This window comes from Falco punctatus (assembly GCF_963210335.1).
Source record: "Falco punctatus genome assembly, chromosome: 4".
Taxonomy (NCBI): domain Eukaryota; kingdom Metazoa; phylum Chordata; class Aves; order Falconiformes; family Falconidae; genus Falco; species Falco punctatus.
This window is the reverse complement of record NC_137583.1, coordinates 80118793-80140064: the sequence shown is the minus strand read 5'-3', so window position 1 is coordinate 80140064 and position 21272 is coordinate 80118793. Positions and strand designations below refer to the sequence as shown.

The 21272-nt window shown below is 38.9% G+C and overlaps 1 protein-coding gene across 1 annotated transcript in view; it reads right to left on the bottom strand.

Annotated features, from left to right (window-relative positions):
• Positions 1-20660, bottom strand: part of PHF14 (PHD finger protein 14) — a 166887-nt gene extending 146227 nt beyond the window's left edge. The window contains exons 1-3 of the mRNA XM_080382684.1: positions 20495-20660; positions 5816-6465; positions 891-1035 (exon numbers count right to left, since the gene is read on the bottom strand). Of these exons, the coding sequence (XP_080238810.1) occupies positions 891-1035; positions 5816-6465; positions 20495-20645 (946 nt within the window). The 5' untranslated portion in view covers positions 20646-20660. The remainder of the gene's footprint in view (positions 1-890; positions 1036-5815; positions 6466-20494) is intronic.
• Between the last annotated feature and the right edge of the window lie 612 nt (positions 20661-21272).

Here is a 21272-nt window from a genome sequence, read left to right as displayed (position 1 = left end):
ATGAAAGCCTACTTTCTTTAAATTTCAAGGATTGAAATAGCATATCTCATTTTCCTGGGAAACCTTTTAAAAAAAAGTAAAGCTCTAAAAAGGTACAGGATATCAGAAATGCTAAAAAAAAAAATAAAAAAAAAAAGAATAAGGTATGTCTCCTTATGTTAGTATCTACCCTACCTTCCATCCTTAACAGAAAGAGCAGCAATACACAATACAGACTCATCTTTCATACATGGCTGTTAAAATTCCATATGCTCACCTAAGAATTATTCCAGAAATGTTTCTTTAAAACCAGACCTCCTACATTTGTAACATACACACAGATTAGATTTTGAAGGAATTAGCAAAACAACGATTTGAGTATGCTTTAACTTTAAAATTTCTCCATTTCAAATTGTCAGTGAAAATCATGAGAAAGCTCAAGACTAGCTATTTTCACTTGTAACTAAATGCCACAGACAATTCCTGTTGTTGCTCCTCCCCTTCTCTCTTCCTTTTTGATGCAGCAAAAATATATGTAAAAAACCCTTTCCTTTTAGAAGGCCTCCCATTCTCATGATCTTGTAGCCCAGTTATGCAATCAAATTCATATACTGAAACAGAGAAGACAAAAATACATTTGATATAATATCCTAAAGCCCTGAAAATACAATGTATAGCTCCAATACTTGCAGACTGTAATTCATTATATAGGTATCTGTAGACCACATCCAGTCCTGTAATTGCTTATATTTGTTTTGCTAAAGTAGAAAATGGATGTTTCACAGCTAAAAATGATTCATGTAGTATTACAAAAAAAAAGGCTTTGTTTTTTTTGAAGACAGCAAGTCAAAATTTTATTAAAAGCAAAGTATATGCTTTCCTCCCACAATGAGAATGAAGGGTTGTATTACCTTCATGCACTGTTATTCCACAGTTGTCACACTGGATTATTTCATCAGCATCTTCACTGTTATCGCCAAGACAAACGCAACAAATCAAAATATGGTCCATTTTCTGCGAACTCCAATTTTGAGACTTCTCAAGGATCAGTGAATCCTAATATTGAAAAATGAAGACACATGGATTATGCCAGGAACTTCAGTTTTATTTAAAACAAACACAAGATCTGTTATTTGTTCAAATTTTGAACAACAAACAAAAAAAGATGGAAAATTATTTTCACAAGACTAAAAGCTTCTTTGTTGTCAAGACATTAAAAAACTTTATACATAAATGTAAGAACTGGGAGAAAGGATGGATACAATCTGATCTCAGTATACCTACAGATCTGTTAATATCCAAAGGCCAGAGAAGGGTCTTATTTCCTCAGACAGAAACATACATGTCTTTAAACCATTTATGTTCTACAAAAAGGAAAACACACCTTAGAAACCATTCAAAAGCAAAAAAAACCCCAAAAACCCAACAACCACCAAGGCCAAAGATGATCTTCAAATGTCCCAATAGTCAGAAAAGTTGCTTAATTTTCCTCAATTTGCGCCTTCCAAAAATAAGTCACATGGATCTGAAAAATCTGAAAACAAGCTACTAACAGAAGCCTGCCAAGTTTTCACCTACAGAAAATACAACAAATTTTCAACTCAATTCTGGGGTTTTTGTAATGCAAATTTACATGTCTTTATGCAAAACCATACGAATTATTAAAACTGTAACAACTTATTTCTTGTGATTATATACAGGAGTAATGATCTGCAGAACAAGTACATTGCTCTGCTTTGGCAGCCTTCAATATGAACTACATCACCAAAGAAGAATGTAGCTTTTAATAGGGAATTTCTCTAAGGAAACACAGAAAAGTGTTTCACAAACCAAATAAATCTGTATGTAAATTTAAGTATTTTCAGAAACACCACTGAGGTTTCTTATTATTTTCATTGAGATACAGCCACTGTCTCTTCTGCAAAGTTTCACGGCTTCCATACATTTTCTTTTATTTTTATACTAAAAACGAACACTGAGCTTAAACTACTTTCACTGGTGATAGGAAGGCATATAGGGAAGCGTGAAATCAGGCATACTAGTGAAAAATAATCATTGCAGTATAAAGAAATAGTCATATTTTTAGAGCAGAGGCTAACAGTTCAAGCCTAAATGGCATCCATTCAAAGGGTCAGAGATCTCAGAATATTCCAAAACTGCTGTGGTATCCTATGAGGGAAAAAAAAAAAACCCTAACTAAATTAAGGTTGAAGATGCGCTCTCAAGCATGTTTTTCTCATTCTAACCCCCCCCCATTTATGCCATAAAACACAGAACCGATACTATGCCTGTGTAGCATAAGCAGATAAAAATATCAGGAATGCTACTTCAAGTGGATGTTCTTCCACAACGTTCTTCTATTCTCACATCAATCTATGGAATTATTTCATGATAGGCTCTCAATCTGTTATAGTAAGTCTCTATGCTGATTTTTCAGTAAATCATTTGCAAAGTTTCTTTGTACTTTAGGTTTATCTGGGCAGGTATTTAGAGGGTACAGCAAGATAAAGGGGTAAAAAAACCTTACCACCTACAGCTGGGCTCAAATACTTTACCTGAATTAACAGAAGTGGCTTCTTACAATGTTTTTGACCCAGGAAAGGTCAAACACATACTTATAGCTTAGGAAACGCTTCTGGATCTCCCATCCATTTTCTCTAAACAATGTAAGGAAACATGATGTATAAAAGAACAAAACACTCATCTAGAACTGAAAATGAAAGATTATACCACCATTTACATGGTCATGCTAGCTTACAGGAAGGCAACTAATGTGAAAAATACAAGATTCTCTACTACAGAGATCAGACTTATGGAGCATTTCTTCCAATATCCTCCTTTTAGGACAAAGTTGCAAAGCATTTTGAGGAAAGCAAGAAACCTGCACATCTTTTTCAAAAAATACTGTGCCCCATCATAATTCAAAATACCCATGTGTAGCTTACCATTCACATTATAGACAGGAAAATGGCATTACAGTGCCTAACTCTGGCAGATTAATTGTGCAACGTCATAGGCTTCTCAGATGCACCTCACAACTCTACAGCCGTCAGCTTTTTTCTGACAATACCTTCAACTTTAACTGTTATTTGTCTTCACTAAGAAGTGTAAAAGAAATCTGCTACTTCTACTGTTACAGAAGCCCAAGGTCTGGTAATGAAAAAAAAGAAGAAAAAAAACCAAGAAACCAAAAAACAAACTATTACTTTAAATTAAATAAACAAAGTTGCACTGTAAAAGCCACACTGAAATAAGGCTAGCTATTTAGGCAGTGCGAACATATGCAAACATGCGCAAAAAAAAAAAAAAAAAATGGAAGGGCAACAAATTTGGATCTAATATTAGGATCCCCATCCATTATTGTTTGCCTTGTGTGAAGACAGCCAACAGGTCAAACAGGACAGTAGAGTAACTATTTCTACGCAGACATGGAAAGGGAGTGATCTGAACATGCTGCCCTCCCTTACTTAGTCCATGTAAGCACCTGAAAGACCCTATCCCAGAAGCTGACCCTACTTGTCTAAAGCATGGGAACTTCTACATAGAGGTGATGACTGCTGCCAACTCCTGAACAAGTCCTGTTCCCTACCCAAGTGAGAGAAAGGATTTTAGCTGAATCACTACATAATTTCCATTTCTGTGGTGTTAATGAAGAAAGTGAGCATTTCAAACTATATGCCTATATACTTCGAAGTTTAAAGGAATAATTAAAAAAAACCACACAACCACACTGAGAACTGAAGAATCCCATAAAGTGATAGCAATTATAAAAACAGAAAAGCATCATTTATCTACTAACGATGCCTGACCCTAGAAAAGAAATCTAAGTTTACATTCTGTGCTTAATACAGCAGAAAAGCACATAGTATTTCATTACAGCACAGGTTAAAATAGTGTATATGCAAACCTCAAAATATTTTTGTAAATTGTAGAAAAATAAAATAAAAATCACACAGAAAAAAAAACCAACAAATAACCCACTCCAACACCCACCCCCAAAAAGTAAATAAAGGAAGAATGCATATTAAGGATATGACAACATGTTCAGAGTTAATTACTTGAACATTATTTCATAAATTAATTATACATTCAGACATTTGGCTTTCTAAGAACTTAACTTCTGCAGTGTAATGAGATTTTGTGAGATTTGTCTACTAGACAAGACTTTTTACTGTTTTTTTAAACTATTTTAAAATATTGTAGTAGTGGAAAGAATACTGCTATACTCACACAGTTGAGTATCAATCTAAAAATTAATCTATAATCCACTCTAAGATACTCACTGTTGAAAGATTCCTTGTTACAGTCCTGTTCATAATCAGTACTTTGCTTTACATGCAGTAAAGATAAATTATCAGGTACAAAATTATAATTTGAACTTCAAATTTTCAAACTTTGTTTTTATCTTTTGATCAATGTCCTAAATCCAAGGCAAGAACAGAATCTGAGGTCCATGCATATTAAGAAACTTCGCAAAAGACACATCAGAAAGCGCTCTGGATTTCTGAAACAGGCCTAACTTTTCAAGCCAATAGAAATTATGGACATATTCAAGAACACATCCCTAAGAATGAAGACTCACACCCCCATTCTGATATGGGAAACACTGAAAGAAAATTGCCTATCTCTGTTTGAAGCTCTGATCATCAGGACTGGCAGAACACTTTCAGCTCCTGAGCCAAGAGAATACGGGTAACAATACTAGAATTACGGAGCTAGACAGTAAAAGAAGATGCCTATGCAAATTTTTTTTTTAAAACCCAACAGATTTATATTTTTTTCCAGTCACAATTATTACTAGTAATTAAAACAGCACAGTTCATTTGTAATCATATATATGTGTACATATATATATAAAATAAATAACAAAGTATCTGAAACAGAGACAACTGATTCCTCTGAATAATGTTTGGCTTCCTGCCATTTTACACATTAAAATAAAGATTAAATGGAACAGCAAAACTTTAAATAGTGTCATACCACTAGCATTTTTCAAATGTTATATTGACATTGCAATTATTTCCTGAAAATAGAATGTAGATTTTACAGCAACTCTTTTTACTTTGTTCAGAATTCTGCTACTGCAGGATATGAAGTCAACCACCTTGACAGCCTAATATCTTAATTCTACCACAGGCACAACCTTCAAGGCAACTGTAATTGTGCACAGGGGAAAAAAAATGGCATTACCAAACACTTGGATAATTTTCATATTCTGCAATCAGAAGATATTTAATATAATATTAGTTCCCAAATGTGTTTTAGTACTGTAAGAAATTACTTCATTTGTGAGCATTAAAAGCAAGCCCAACATAAATTATCACAATTATCCTATTTGATTTTAAACCCAGTGTGCACATTTCTTAACTTAGGATTCTTCCGTCAGTGAATACTTAGTGTTCAGACTTTGCTGTTTGTCACAAAAGAAGGGCTAAGATAAAGAATAATCTATCATTTAGCTATATTATGAATATGTCACAGATGCTTTTAACTTTTACGACATTACAGATATGCAACATTTACGCTAAAAGAGAACTCAGTCTCACTAATACATGTTGATTTGCATATTGGACCTCCTATTTGTGTTAAAACTAATCCAACCCCCTCTAAAGCCAAGAGAAGTCTCTCTATTGCCTTTAGTGGCATTAGATTGGCCAAATGGTCCAAGCAAGATTACTCAATATGCAGTGCTGATTTAGCATGATTTCGCTGCTTCGCTTATCCCTGTAAACACAATTCCAGCCAATCAGTTTAACCTTTCAAATTAACAGAATAGCTACTGGGGAGTAGTTTCCATTTTGTCAACAGATATATTATAGAAAGTTGGTTGCACTACCTCATTACTCTTGCTTTGTGAAAGAGCCAGGCTATCATTTGTCAATTCCTCATCATCTGCATTATTCCTGTTAAGAACTTTACTCTTCTTCTTCTTTGATCCTCCATCACTAGCCGTGCTGCTATTATCTTCTTCATTACCTTCCTCATCATTGTCATCCTCATCACTTCCGCTCCCATCATCTTCATCGTCCTCGTTATCTCCATCACTCCCCTCTTTTCGCAGTGCGTTTTTTCCTTTTTTTTTCTCAGCAGTAGGCCGCCAGTCATTGTCATCTTCACTATCATAGTCATCCATATCATTTAGTTCTTCCATTGACACAAAATCCAGCAAAGGTCGGTTCCTGCGCAAATTCCATTTTTTTGGCTCATTTGTTTGCTCATCAGCCACAGCATCAGGTTCAGCTGCTTTCTCCTTCTCTTTCTTCTTTTTTGGCTTTTCTTCTTCATCTTCTTGCTCTTTCTTTTCAGTTTTAATTACCTCTTTATCTGCTGTTGGCACTTCTTCTTCAGTGGAGCTTTTTGGCTGTTGTTCTTCTACTTTCTCTTCTGCCGGTTCCTCCTCCAAGATATTTTCTTCTGATTCAGAACAGGAACCTTCACCACTGTCCTTTGATGCATCTTCACTCCCATGACCACTTCCTTCAGAATCTGTTGAGCATATGAAAATTTAAAAAAAGTTCCGACACAAATGTACCCCCAAAAATAAAATCTGTTGAAGCAAGTTGCTAAACAAAAGAATGATGCATGTTCCTCCCTCATAAGGTATTCCACCTATTTTTTCAGCTGGTGTCCAAATACTGCTATTTCGAGTGGTATGTTGAGAATCTGTTAAACATGAGTGCATTTTAAGATGGCAAAAAAAAGATGGCAGAATTTATTAAATGAAGGTTAAATGTTCCTTTGAACTGCAGCTCATATTAACAATAAGCAGTAGCACAGAATAATTTCCATGTGAAGTCACATCTTAAAGAAAGAGCATTCCAGTTTTTAATTTTTGGAGTTGCTTTCTAAATCTTCAAAATAAAATAGCTATCCAATAGAAGAGGTTTGAAATTACAAAATGAAGAGTTTATGTAACAAGTACTACCAATAGTATGAATAATCCCACACCTTCATTTTTAATATAAGTTTGTCTTTCTAGATTTGGGGGCTCTTTTAATTTTTCATTTCACTTATTAATCCCACATAAACTACGACTCATTCAGTGTTGCAGCTGCACAACAAATGCACGAATTCTAACCTTATACCACTCACAAGGTAGGTACTGTTCTATATGTAGTCACTATTTCCATTAACACCGGCCAATCTGTGCAATAGAAAAGAGCAGAAGAGGATTTGTATGAAAAAAACATTACAAAAATAAGGCATCTGTACTATTAAGTACATGCAAAAAAATATTGAAAAAAATGGCAAGTGAACTTGTTAAATTTTATAAACCTCATCCACCTTTACTATCTTTCAACTTATATTCACCTACTACCTTTCATTTACAGTATTAGTTTTAATGATGAAAACCTCTGAAATATTTTTTAAAATTAACAAGAAAATACAAGGTTGCTTGATCCAACACAGGGATCAGTAAGGCTATGCCTAGTTTTCATTTTGTCCAGAGCCATCACCAAGTTCTTGAAGCACACTGTCACATAGATATAAAGAAGAAACACGTTCAGACTTGAAAATTTTTTAAAAAATTCTTAATTCAGTCACCACACAAAACCCCACAACTCTTTTACCTTACATAAAGAATTTATTTGGACATCCATCTCCGTACACAGCCAAATAAACAATGGGGCCAGTGTGCTACACACTTCACATGGCATTTATTTCCATCCCACAGAACACTATGACTAGCCAGTAACTCACTTGTTACTTTGACATAATGGTCAGTTTTGTCTTTCTCTGCGTATACCTGTATGTGGAAGTATCTGATGAGGAGACCACATAATTATCCACAAAAAAATAAATCCATCACCACTACTACTACTGATGAGGACAGTAAAGTTAACAGTCCTCTTACAAGCTAATAGAAAGTAAAAGTTTCCTGCAAATGTTCTAAACTTTATAGAGCCAGGGGGAGGGGGAGAGGGGGGGAGGGGAGAGAGAATGCAGTAACATAAGTTACTGTACAGTCTTTTGAGAAGACAGTAAATCAGTCATTTCCCTACGCCTACCGGCCTTAATGGTAGCAATGGAAGTACAACATCATTCACTGAAGTTTTGAAATATCAGAACACTCTTCAGGCATGCCTAGGAAATAAAAACAAGTATTAACTACTATGCAAACTGAAAAATTCTTTTAACATTACAGTAGCTTTGTTTGGATATGTATTCATAGGCCTGTTACACGGGGTCCAGAGAAAGGTCACGAAAATGGACAGATAGCTGAAACACCTTTCCTATGAAGAAAAGCTGAGAGACTTGGATTGTTCTGCTTATTGAAGACAAGGCTCCGGGGAGACCTTATCACAGCCTTATGGTATATAAAGAAGGCTCATAAGAAAGAGACTTTCTACCAAGGCCTGTACTGACAGATAAAGGAGGACCGGTTTTAACCTGAAAGACGGCAAGGTTTAGATTGTACACAAGGAAGAAACCTTTTACAATAAGAGTGGTGAAACCCTGGAAGAGGTTGCCCAGAGACAATGTGGATTCCCTATCACTAGGAGCGTTCAAGATCAGGTTGGATGGGGCTTTGAGCAACCTGATCTAGTGACAGATGTTCCAGTTCACAGCAGGGGCTTGGCCTAGATGATCTTTAAAGGTCCTTTGCAACCAAAACCATTCTGTCTGAATCTGGTGTCACTGGCAGAATTTTGGGGGTCTTGATTGTGGGTCAGCAGGCGTGTTGGCAAGAGACAGGGTACACCTGCCTCAAAGCATGAAAAGGATCTTTGTACACAAGATAGCAGGGCTCACTGAAAGAGTTTTAAATTCAATTTGAAGGGGGAAAGTAATAAAACCTGGGAGCAGCATGCCAGTGTTTGAGGGACAGTGTGCTAGCAAGGTTCTTCTGTCTGCCGTGGAGGTAGGGAATGAAGATCCATGTGGCAGCAAAGACACAAAGGTTATTGATGTGTTAGAAACCATGGAAGTGCCAGAGAATGGTCACACAGCAATTAGGGCTTCTACATCCAAAAAAGGCGGTGGGATCAGTAGCCCAGCTGACGTGCATCAACACCATTGGGCAACAAGCAGGACATGGAAGCCATTGTGCAGCAGGGAAACCACGACAGTCGCCATCACAGACACACTGGGGATGACTCGCACAACTGGAGTGCTGCAATGGATGGCTATAAACTCCTCAGGAGGCACAAGCAAGGAAGGAAAGGCGGTGGGGTAACCCCCTACGTTAGAGAGCATTTTGATTGTCTAGAGTTTAATGATGGTGACGACAGGGCTGAGTGTTTGTGGGTAAGAATCAAGTGGAAGGCCAACAAGGCAGATATCCTGGTGGGCGTCTGTTATAGATCACCCAACCAGGATGAAGAGGTAGATGAAACAGTCTATAAGCAGCTGGGAGAAGTCTCACAGTTGCTAGCCCTTGTTCTCATGGGGCACCTCAACTTACCAGGCGTCTGCTGGAAATGCAATACAGCGGAGAGGAAACAGCCTAGGAGGTTCCTGGAATGTGTGGAACATACCTTCTTGACAGAGCTGGTGAGAAGCCAACTAGGGAAGGCGCCTCGCTGGACCTGCTGTTTGTGAACAGAGAAGGACACGTAGGTGATATGATGGTTGGAGGTTGTCTTAGGCACAGCGACCACAAAATTATAGTTTTCAGTTCTCAAAGTAAGGATGGGGGTCAGCAGAACTGCTACCTTGGACTTCCAGAGGGCCAACTTTGGCCTGTTTAACAGCCTGGTTGACAGAGTCCCTTGGGACACAGTTCTGAAGGGCAAAAGAGTCCAAGCAGGGTGGACATTCTTCAAGAAGAAAATCTTAAAGGCAGGCCATTCCCATGTGCCAAAAGACAAGCTGGCAGGGAAGAAGACTAGCCTGGTTGAACAGAGAGCTTTGGCAGGAACTCAGGAAACAACAGGAGAGTTTATGACCTTTGGAAGAAGGGGCAGGCAACTCCAGAGTACTACAAGGATGTCTTAAGGTTACATAGGGAGAAAATTAGAAGGGACAAAGCCCAACTAGAACTTAATCTGGCTACTGCCATAAAAGACAATATGTTACTACAAATACATTAGCAACAAAAGGAGTGCCAAGGAGACCCTCCATCCTCTATTGAATGTGGGAGGAAACAGTGACAAAGAATGAGGAAAAGGCTGAGGAACTTAATACCACCTTTGCCTCAGTCTCAACAGTAAGATCAGCTGTTCCCTGGCTACCCAGCCCCCTGAGCTGGAAGACAGGGATGGGGAGCAGAATGAAGCCTCCATAATCCAAGGGGAAATGATTAGCAACCTGCTGCACCACTAAGACATACACAAGCCTATGGGACCAGATAGAATCCACCCAGGGGTACTGAGGGAGCTGGTGGAAGTGCTCACCTGTTGCAGCAAAAACAAACTAGAAGGCTGCAACAAGGGTTTCACCATCAGTCAGATCCCACTACCTGTGCTGTTTCTTCTTCCTCCAGAGATCAGACCACACTGCTCCTCCTACACCCAACCACCTCTCCCACAATCCTCAGTGTTATTAAACTACTTATCAGAACAAGCTACAGCTGCACATCATCCATCTCAATCAACCCACTGCCTCTGAGGCAAGGCCACAGCTGCATATTATCAATGCCAATCAACCCACTGCCTTCATTCCTCTACAATTCCCCCATTTTGTTTTTAACCAAAAAGGCCATGTCTATCATCCATTGTAGGGCCCTTGGCAGGATGTGTGGAAAGGCTGTTCAGGTTGAGTTAAGAAGGCACAAAGCTGCACCTGATTCAGGCTCCACATCACACACTAAGCCACTTTCTGTCATTTATCAACAGTCCTGGGTAATTAGCGGGGTCCCAGAAGACTGGAAGTTAGCCAATGTGATGCCCATCTACAAGAAGGGCTGGAAGGAGGATCTGGGGAACTACAGGCCTGTCAGCCTGACCTCGGTGCCGGGGAAGGTTACAGAGCAAACCATCCAGAGTGCAATCACACAGCACATACAGGACAACCAGGTGATCAGGCCAAGTCAGTACGGTTTTATGAAAGGCAAGTCCTGCTTGACTAACCTGACCTCATTCTAAGACAAGGTGTCCTGCCTAGTGGATGAGGAGGGAAAGGTTGTGGATGTTGTCTACCTAGGCTTTAGCAAAGCCTTTGACACCATTTCCAGAACAGCATTCTCCTGGAGAAACTGGCTGCTCACGGTTTGGATGGGTACTCTTTGCTGGTTTACAAACTGGCTGGATGGCCAAGCACAAAGAGGGGTGGTGAACAGAGATACATCCAGTTGGTGGCCAGTCACAAGTGGTGTTCCCAGGGCTCAGTACTAGGGCCAGTTCTGTTTAACATCTTTATCAATAGTGTGGACAAGGGGATTGAGTGCACCCACAGTAAGACTGCTGACAACACCAAGCTGGGCAGGAGCATTGATCTGCTTGAAGGTAGGAAAGCTCTATAGGAGGATCTGGACAGGCTGGATTAACAGGCCAAAGCCAACTGTATGATGTACAACAAGGAGAAGTGTCAGGTGGGTCACAACAACCCCACGCAACTCTACAGGCTTGGGGAAGAGTGGCTGGAAAGCTGCTCGGTGGAAAAGGACCTGGAGGCATTGGTTGACAGTTGGCCGAGTATGAGCCAGCCGTGTGCTGAGGTGGCCAAGAAGGTCAGTAGCATCCTGCCTGGTATCAGAAATAGTGTGGTCAGCAGGACTAGGGAAGTGATCATCCCTCTGTATTCGGTACTGGTGAGGCTGCACCTCACATACTTTGTTCAGTTTCGGGTGCCTCACTACATGACACTGAGGTGCTGGAGTATATCCAAAGAATGGTAACAAAGCTGGTGAGGGGTCTAGAGAACAGTTCTTATGAGGAGCAGCTGTGGGAACTGGAGAAAAGGAGGCTGAGGGAAGGCTCTGAAAGGAGGCTGTAGACAGGTAGGGGTCAGTCTCTTCTCCCAGATAACAAGCAACAGGACAAGAGGAAACGGCCTCAAGTTACACCAGGGGAGATTTAGATTGGATATCAGGAAAATGTTCTTCACTGAAAAGGTTGTCAGGCATTGGAACAGGCCACCCAGGGAAGCAGTTCTGTCACCATCCCTGGACGTATTTAACATAGCATAGCACTTGCGGACACGGTTTAATGGTACACTTGGCAGTGCTAGCTTAACAGTTGGACTTGATCTCAAAGGTCTTTTCCAACCTAAATGATTCTATGATTCTATGATGTTTGGCAGTTCTCATAAACACTTTACAACTCCTAAAGCTAGACTCTCACACTAGGCATTTATATTATAGATTAAATGACATATGTATGTTTAAAAGCAAAATGCATTTTTGTATCTTATTTCACAGGTTCTGAGTGTCAATGTGCACTACTTGTCTCACTGTAAATAGGAAGTATATGGTTTTGCCATGTTGCAATTAATTTAACTGGATTTTTAAGTTACCTTATACTGTTTTTCTTTTGTTTCACTTTCCCACCATAACTCCATTACAACATTTTGTTTGGATGCTTTAACTTGTGCCGTTCCATTTCTAAATATGCTTAGTTTTCTTGTAAATTTAAGTCTGCGCTTCACTTTTGGGGGGAATCTTAGTCTGTGTATAGCTTAACCTTTAGCACCACTCTACCAACAGTGATTATGGTACATCAATACTACAGCACTGAGAATACTAACTGCTTTATGCCATGCAAACAATATAAAGCAGAGGACAAATAAACATAGTTTAATTCACTTCTTCAAATTCTCTTTGCCTTCTGCCTGCACATAACGCTTTGTACTCTTTTCTACATGCATGTACACACCAGAGATACCTATAGTAAGGGATATCGCTCTTCTGTCTGAATGCATCCACTGTGATAGGTGCTTTTCTAGAAGGAGCTATTCTGTGATAACAGCTATTTTTGCAGGTGGTGTTCTATCAGATGCACTTTCAGTTAGGAAGAGGCTGTAGTATACAATTTTCTCCTTGAAAGAAATTTCTAAAAAATTACTCTTTCAAATTGGCAACAGTATCTTGTTATTCCCTATGGGAGAGAAGTCAAGCTACTCTCAATGAAAGATGGGGCCAGATATGCCATCAAATAGTGAAGAAGATAAGAGTTCCACTGAGAACAAATATGAGAGAACAGTTGTAAGACAGGCATCATTTATTCCTGTACACTTTGGATCTTTAGCTCTACCAAGCACAACAGCAGGTGGCAGTCAAATCCAAAGAGGATAATTCTGAGAGGAATTCTCCAGGATGGAACATTATGCTCCAGAATTAACATAAGAAAAAGAGTAATAAAGATAAACAAAAGTAACTACTAATCTCCACATCAGCTAAGTCTTGTATAATATGTATTATGCAAAAGACTTCAAAACCCAAATCACTACAGCAGTTAAAAAAAATCCTCCCAGAGTTTTTCAGGACCATTTTACAAGCAAGTTTAAACATGGTACCCCATGATTTTATTTTTTAAAAAAAAATTCTAAGAGAATTCATGTATATATACAGTAAATGCTACACAGGTACATGGCCACCCACTCACAGAAGACTGCCTGATTCTTCCATGTCATGCAGTATTAAGCTTAACAAGTAACTCTGTAAAAGCAGCTTTATTGCTTGTTTATAAGCGAACTCTGAAGAATAACCTACTTGCAGGGAATCACAGACTCAATCTTGGGCTTGCCTCTTCCACTAACAAAGCCTAACCAACTCTAGATAGCAGAAGAGAAGCATCTGGAATAATTTTAGAAAGCTGTGGTTTTTTCCACTGAGTCTCGTCTGGTTAAGCCTTTACCCAGGTGCTCAAAGCTACATATGAGGAATACAATCTAGGATTCTGGAACATTGAAAAGGAGTAAAAAAAATTAAAAACTAAGCATGCAATACAGAAAACAACTACCATGCCTTAAGTTACTTCTACTAAATAATATTGTTCAATAATAATCTACAGGAACCGTTGTAACAAGTTATCCAGCCCACAGCATGCTTCACAGTACCCTCTTTTCGAGGGTGGTAACAAAAAACGGGATACAAGTGAGTTTCATTCTTTTGGAGGTTAAATCCATTCCATCACCATCACCCTGTCTAGTGATCCCTTAGCCTCCTTTCTTCCAGTCACAAGGCAGACAAAAAAAATCTTTGACATGACAACGTGAAATTACACAGGCATGTCTCCTAAAACACATGTTAAACACCATAGACAATCCCTCACCCAGACATGTCTGCATCCTGACAGACAGCGAAAGTGGAAAGCGTTGCAGAAAGTGTTTTTTGGCAACAACCTCTGCCCATAAATCTCCTTGCAGGAACAGCTCAAGTCACAAAAACTCCTTTGCGCATGTGCTACACCATATGTGTAAAAGGAGCTGGACTTCCTGTACATCTGATCTAGAAATTGCAAATAATTTTAAAGACTCAAAAATACCTTAAGGAAATGCTTAAAACTTCTGATATTAATAACCGGATGTAAAAATAAGGCAGGCAAACCTAGATCATAAATGGAAAATATGAACTTTTAGATTGTTAAAGGCAGAGTCACATAACCAGCAAAATCCTGATCACAATTGTCTATTAGACTAAAGCCACAGAGGTCCATTATGTTAAGACTGACATAACTATACTGAAAGTAAGAACTGAGAAGGCTTAATGCTTCACTTAAAACATAACTTCAAAGAGAATCTAACATCAGTTAGATATACACCACTGGCTTTCTAAGCTATTTTGCCAAGTATGAATATTAAACATCAGTAGACTAGTGGAAATTTAACACTGGTAATGCTGGCAGTTAAAACCAAATGGAACCATCCAAAGTTAACATGATTAAGAACATACAAAACAAAACCAATACAGATTACAATATTACTGATCTAAGGAGTGAAATTCACTTCTCAAATCATGTTTTGAAAGAAAGTATCTAATCTGTATTACCTGCAGATGTAGACTGGGCAGAGTAGGAAATGAAACTGAACGCTGATCTGTGATTACACTTGTTTCAGAAGTGTTTAATTTAACAAAAAAAAAGGATGGAAGAGAAACATAAATGGAAGTTTAGTAAGCCGTTTCCTCTTTTCTGCATTAGTGAATAATGGTATCACTAGCATTAATTATATCACACAGCGTTTCAATTCAAGCCATAAAAGCACTCAAAACTAAAGGTTGCCAACTTTTGACTTCAGTTGTTGTGAACTGCCTTATATCCAATGTTAGATAACACAGATGGAACTGGCTATCCTACGTCTTGAATTTGCTTGACATTTCTCACCTTCTCCATTTTTAATGTTACCAAACTTTACTTCTTTGGGATGAAGTAGTCCATATCCCATGTCTTCCCTCAGCAAAGCTGCAGTCCTAAATAATCCAAAAAAATTGATTCCAATACAAATTATTGAATAGTGAGCTAGAATATATATTTTTTCCAAGAAACTCGTAAGAGCTTCACATTTTATACAAAGAAAGTGACATCTGGGAGACTGCTGAACATGTATGTTGGACATGCTAAGTCTAAGTCTCTCAGACACTGTAACAAGCATATGCTCAAGGAACACTTGAAACATTCCATCCTCACTGATCATGTCTAGACTCTCAGAAGTAGCCAGGCTGCAAACAGACCATCCACCACACTGCAGGTAACAAAGCACAGAAGAATCTTCTCCATGTGGCAGGAAATAACAAGAGATGGACATACGCACAAAAAAGAGGAGATGCAAGACAAAGTAGGAGTAGTAAAGTAGGAGACCATGAAAATGCTGTTCAAGGCTGACTGAACAAGTAGAATGACACTGAAGTGGTGAGCAAGGGTTCTGGTAAGGGACAGACAGACTGTAAAGACAAGGCACAGAGTCACAGTAAGAGGAAAACAACAAAAAATAATGTCATCCCATCACTAAATCCACCCTGCCCAGACACTGGAATGAAAGCCTAGATTTCTGTTACATTACTCCTGTCAGTAAACACATGGAAGAACCAAAAACTCAGTGTTTCCAAAGAGAATGCAAGTTCAAAATGCTCGTCAGTCACTCCAAAGTGTTACTTCAAGTGGCAGACATCTGTACAGATAAAAGATCTCACTTGGGATGAAGATAACGCAAGAGAACATAATGCCCGTATTTTCCATTTTCTCAATGGGGAAAAGCCCTTGGGAATTCCACTCTGAGGGACTACACATTACAGCAGCAAAGTCAAGTTTTTAAATAATCGTAACAATTAAGAGAGTGCAATTATGTGATAATTTACTAATTATTAGCTTTATGATAATTTATCTTACCTTTACTGTCTATTGAAACACCCTACAGCTCTTCTACAGCATATCACTTCAGTTTATTCTCAAAAGCAAATGTATTATTTTTTTCATCAATATTTCAGTAGCGTTTACCACTACAGTATTTTGCTGCTTCACAAACCTTTATATTACAATATCCTGTACAGGAAAGCAAAAGTGGAATCTCCATTGTGCTAAGAGAAAACGAATTACAGAAAGATAATTACAACTTTTTATTTCTAGATCAAGCCACATTTTTTTTCAGAATACCTAATATATGCATTTGTATAGATCATTACATATTTTAAACAGAGCTCCTACTGACCTCAGTTGCAGTAACAGTACATAGTAGTTATGCAAGTCAGGCTCCACACTCAACACCAAAACCCCAAACATTTACAAATGTCTCTAAAAATTTGAGTCTACAAGACTTGCACCAGTAGTGACAGAACCCAGTTCTTCAAGGCCGCATTCAGCTATGCTCTTCTTAGCTACACTGAGATAGAAAGCCAGTCTTTATAAAGTCACACATCGTTCTTGTTCAGGGACCACACAACATTTCTCTGCATCATTTCAATTTCAGATATGAGCTGCCAAAACTGACCAACTCCACCAAATAAGAGAGAAGAAAAGTGGTAAATCCTTGCTTTGGAATCCTGCTGCGAATTATTCTACACTGTTTTCTGACATCAGTATACCTCCAGCTGCTCTCATTAAAGGAAAAAAAAACCCACCAACAAAATACCCAAAGTATGCTCTCGTTAACTTAAAAGCAAAACTTCAAAAAACTGATCGGCACTGTGAAACATATTATTTAAAAATTTCAGTTGAGTATATTACAGCACCTGTATTTGTACGTTCTGATTCCAAAGGGGCAGGGGTTTTGACTGATCCCACATAAAGATTACATGACATTCTTACTCAAGGAACAAATTTTCAAGATGTTTATAAAACCCAGAAAAATACAGTACTTCAAAATACGGCATTAATACTTTCTATTATGCAGAAACAGAGAAGCCATTAAAAAATTACTTCATTCAGTATTACATAATGAAAAGCCCACAGGCCTGAAAACTATTTACGTAAAGTAAATTTAAAAGACTATAACAGTTCTAAAATCAGTTTCCCTAAAGAGATGTCAGAATGATAAGATCTTTAAAACGGAAAAGGCAGTAATTGCCTGTTGGTGACCTAAATCCAAAAGAAAAGAAACTAACTACACTGTAAGCAAAGGCCGTATCTCCTATGGATATTTTCTTTTTTGTTGTTGGAAATGGTTGTTAGGTGGTTATAAATGTTTTCTGTAATGAAAATTTTACCAAGGCATCAGGACTCTGAATACAAAAATTGAGAAATGCAGACTCCTTCCTAAAGTACTTAATAGCAACTTCTCAAATCCTTACTGCATCTCATATTCCCAGAAATCTGACAGAACAATGAACATGCGTAAAAGCTTAAAATGTTCAAGGCTCAGTCCTCCTAGACCTCCACACTATCACCTACTAGCACATATCAGTTAACATCCTGAAGCTCATACACATCGATGCGACATATTCAACAGAGAGTGAACAACTTCAGAATTCTTTTAATTCAGTATTTAAAGTCCTTTAAATTTAATTTTCAACTTTCAAATTGGTTCTGTTTTTTTAAACACCTATATGTGCATTTGTGAATCAAATATACATTGCAGAGCTGTGAAATCACCATACTTACAGGATTTTTCTGAGTGCATGAGTGGAAGTTATGGTCATTTTCAATGTAGAAAGACTGCTTCTTCCTTCTGTCACAACTGTTTCCCTTTGTAAGCAAACTATGCAATGAAATTCTGAATTCAAACAAATACTAAACACTGATTTGCAACAGGCTGCGTGTGGAGAGACCTCTACAGCCATTGAAAGAAGAAAAAGAGCAACAGCCCTGCCTGTACTGGAGAAATACACATTATGCTTTGAAGGCAGAATCCACAGTGCAAAAAAGGAAAACCTGTTTTCCATTAGCAACAATCCAGAATTTGTCTAGTAGGTTTGTTTGTGCATCTACACACATTTATATATATATATATATAAAACTTCGAAATTATTTTTATTTATATACATGCGTGTGTGTAAAAAAAGGTTTTTTTGTTTTACCACTTCTTTCATCCAAATCTAAATGTACTAGGTACAACCAAATATAAGGCTATGTTGTAACAGCTTCATTTTAAATCAGCACAGATGTTAAATAAACACTTGCAGAATATTTGAAACAGAACTTGTATTACAAATAAGAAATGTTTCTTTTTTCTTTCAACTTAAGAGGTTACATGTTTAATAACTTTCTATTCCCCAGGTTCTCCAAACCATCACAACTTTCTCCTGTCATACTGAAAATCTTTGAATGAAGTGTAAAATGCCAAACTCTGCTGCTATTTCAAAGTGTTTTCACCAAATTTTAAATTTTATTAAACAGAACATTAATTTCTACTGTAAGTGATAGATACAGCTTCTGAAATGTTAAAACAGTGCAAGATGAGATATATGAACACCAAACAGCAATTATAAAAACATTTTGTATGTAATGAAAAAAAATTTACCAAGGCATCAGGACACTAAATACAAAAATTTAGAAATGCCGACTCTTTCCTAAGGTACTTACTTCTCAAATTCTTACTGCACCTCATATTCATAAAAACTTGTGGGTTAACTCCTATGCTTGTTTCAATTCAATGTTGTTTTTTTAAGGGAAAACCCAGCCAACTTCCTCAAAGTGAAACTGACATTAAAATACTGTCAGACTGGACACTGACCACCCCCCACATGCACATACCATACCCTAAAAGTCAAAAAGGGTATCAATTACAAGTGAATCCTCTCCATTTAGACATAGTTGAGTCAGGAAGCTTTATCCCTTATGTTTTATTAATTACTGATTGTCTTTTAATCAAATAATATATTGGTCAGAATTATGTGTCCATTCTCCCATACTCCATTTCCAGTTTTCCTTTTACCTTAAATCCTGCTTACACCACTGTTCCAGAATAGGGAGATTTTCTTTGGGAACTAAAAATCATTACTTTTTATGTAACTTTCTTTTCAACAGGTAATGGCCTTACTCAAAAGAAAGGATCAAAAAACCCTAAAACAAGGTTAAAAAGGTAAATTAAACAGGCCACCAAAAATCTTAGCATGAGATCGGTAAGATAACATCAGTCTTACTCTCTCAAGTCACTGCAGCCTGCTTCTAGCAGACAAATCAAGGGAAATATGCCTAGGCTTGGGGGGAAGAAAACAAAAAGCATTAGGACTTATCTTAAAACTGGCACTGCAGAAATTATTATTAAGCATTTTTAGGTTCATTAATAAGCAGGAGTTTGCCAGATGTTAAAAAATAAGCCTTTAAATGGAGATTGGGAATATTTTTGCATGATACAGCCACATGAAAGCATAGATCAGCAACCCCAGTGCAGGAATAACAAAGTGAAGTTATTTGACGAGCTGTCATAATGGTTCCCTTAAATCTTACACATCTTGCATCTCTTTGCTTATTTCCCTGAGCATATGCCACTGAACATCAATGTGCAGTTTATTCACAAACATGTTCCTGCCCTTTCTTTCCCTTCCCTCCAATATATTTGAATTTATTCATTTTTTTTTGGCATCTTGTTTACTTTTGGTTTCTGTGGATGTTCACTGCAGATACAGGAACCTGTACACACAGAAAAGCCTGCAGAACAAAAAGAGTCTGAAGCAAGGACTTCCTTCTAGTATGAAATGTGAACACCTTTATGCATAGCTATCTGAGTGGACACCTTGTCTACAGTAACAAACAGTAAAAACCTGAAAAGATTATCTTTCCGCTTAAGCTTTTGACTCACCAAGTGGAACTAACCTTGAGAAAGAGGCAAGTTCTTAAGCCCAAAACAAACTATTACCCAGACTGATTCAAAACAGAATGGCTTTATAATGTTATTTTAATACTAAATGCAGTGAATATTTCAAAAATTATCTCTTCTTTGAAGAAATAAAAATCAGTAAATATAGCTGAGACAGTCAGCACAGAAGCTATTCAAATGCTGCTGCCAAAACTTGGTAATCATGAAAATTCCGTTAAAAAAAATTAACTGCAAATGAAATACTGTATGGATGGTTTGTTTAATCAGTTGTTTCTTATCCACAGCATAGGAATTGCAAGTTATCCAATCCAGTCAACGAACTTCAAGTGGTTCCAAGTCCCAACAGTTCACTTACAGCATTCTGTCTCCCGTATGATATTAAATGAGCAACCATAAAACAAAAACGAGGTAGTTCTTAACCAAGGAGATGAAGAAGCATATTTACCTGAAGCATCTCCAACTTTAAAATCACTGTCATCAGAGCTATCATAATCTAAAGCTTCCAGCAGCGAAGCTGCCAAAGGCTTCACTTGTCTCCTCTTCGAACTGCGGTCCACTGCAGGGAAAAAAAACATAGTATTGTTACTGTGTGGCATAATGAGAACTCGGCGTCGCTGAAGGTATTTAAATTAAAAGGAAAGACAGAAGGGCCGTGACAGGCGGGGGCAGCCTCGGCCACGGCGCCCGAAGCGCGGCCGGCAGGTGCGAGTGGCGGGGGTCCCGCAGCCGGCGCGGGCGGGAGCGGCGGCCGGCACACCGGCGCGGGCGGGCCGGGCCCACAGCGGGGCCGCGCTGCTCCCGTCATGCCGGGGAACGGGCACCGGCGGGAACGCCGGGGGGCTGGGCGGACACCGGGGTGGCCTGAGGCCCCCTGAGCCACCGGCACCGCCAGACGCAGCAGCCTGGCGTGACCCATCAGCGCCAGCGGCAAGAGGCGCGGGGAGAGAGCAGCCAGGGCCGCCGGAGGCACGGCGACGCGGCCGGCCGCCCTGAGGAGGGGGAGGGAGCGCGGCGGGGGCGCTCCGCGGGCACCCCGGCATCTCCCCGGGGCAGGGGCGGGAGGCGCCGCCGGGGATCACTTACTAAAGCCTGCGCAGGTGAGCAGCGGGCGGGCAGGGGCCCTGGGGTGAAGAGCCGCCGGGCCCCTTCCCCAGACAATGGGCACGGCGGCGACCCGGATGCAGACCCGCGCCCGCCCGCCCGCCCGCGGCGGCCGGTCCCGC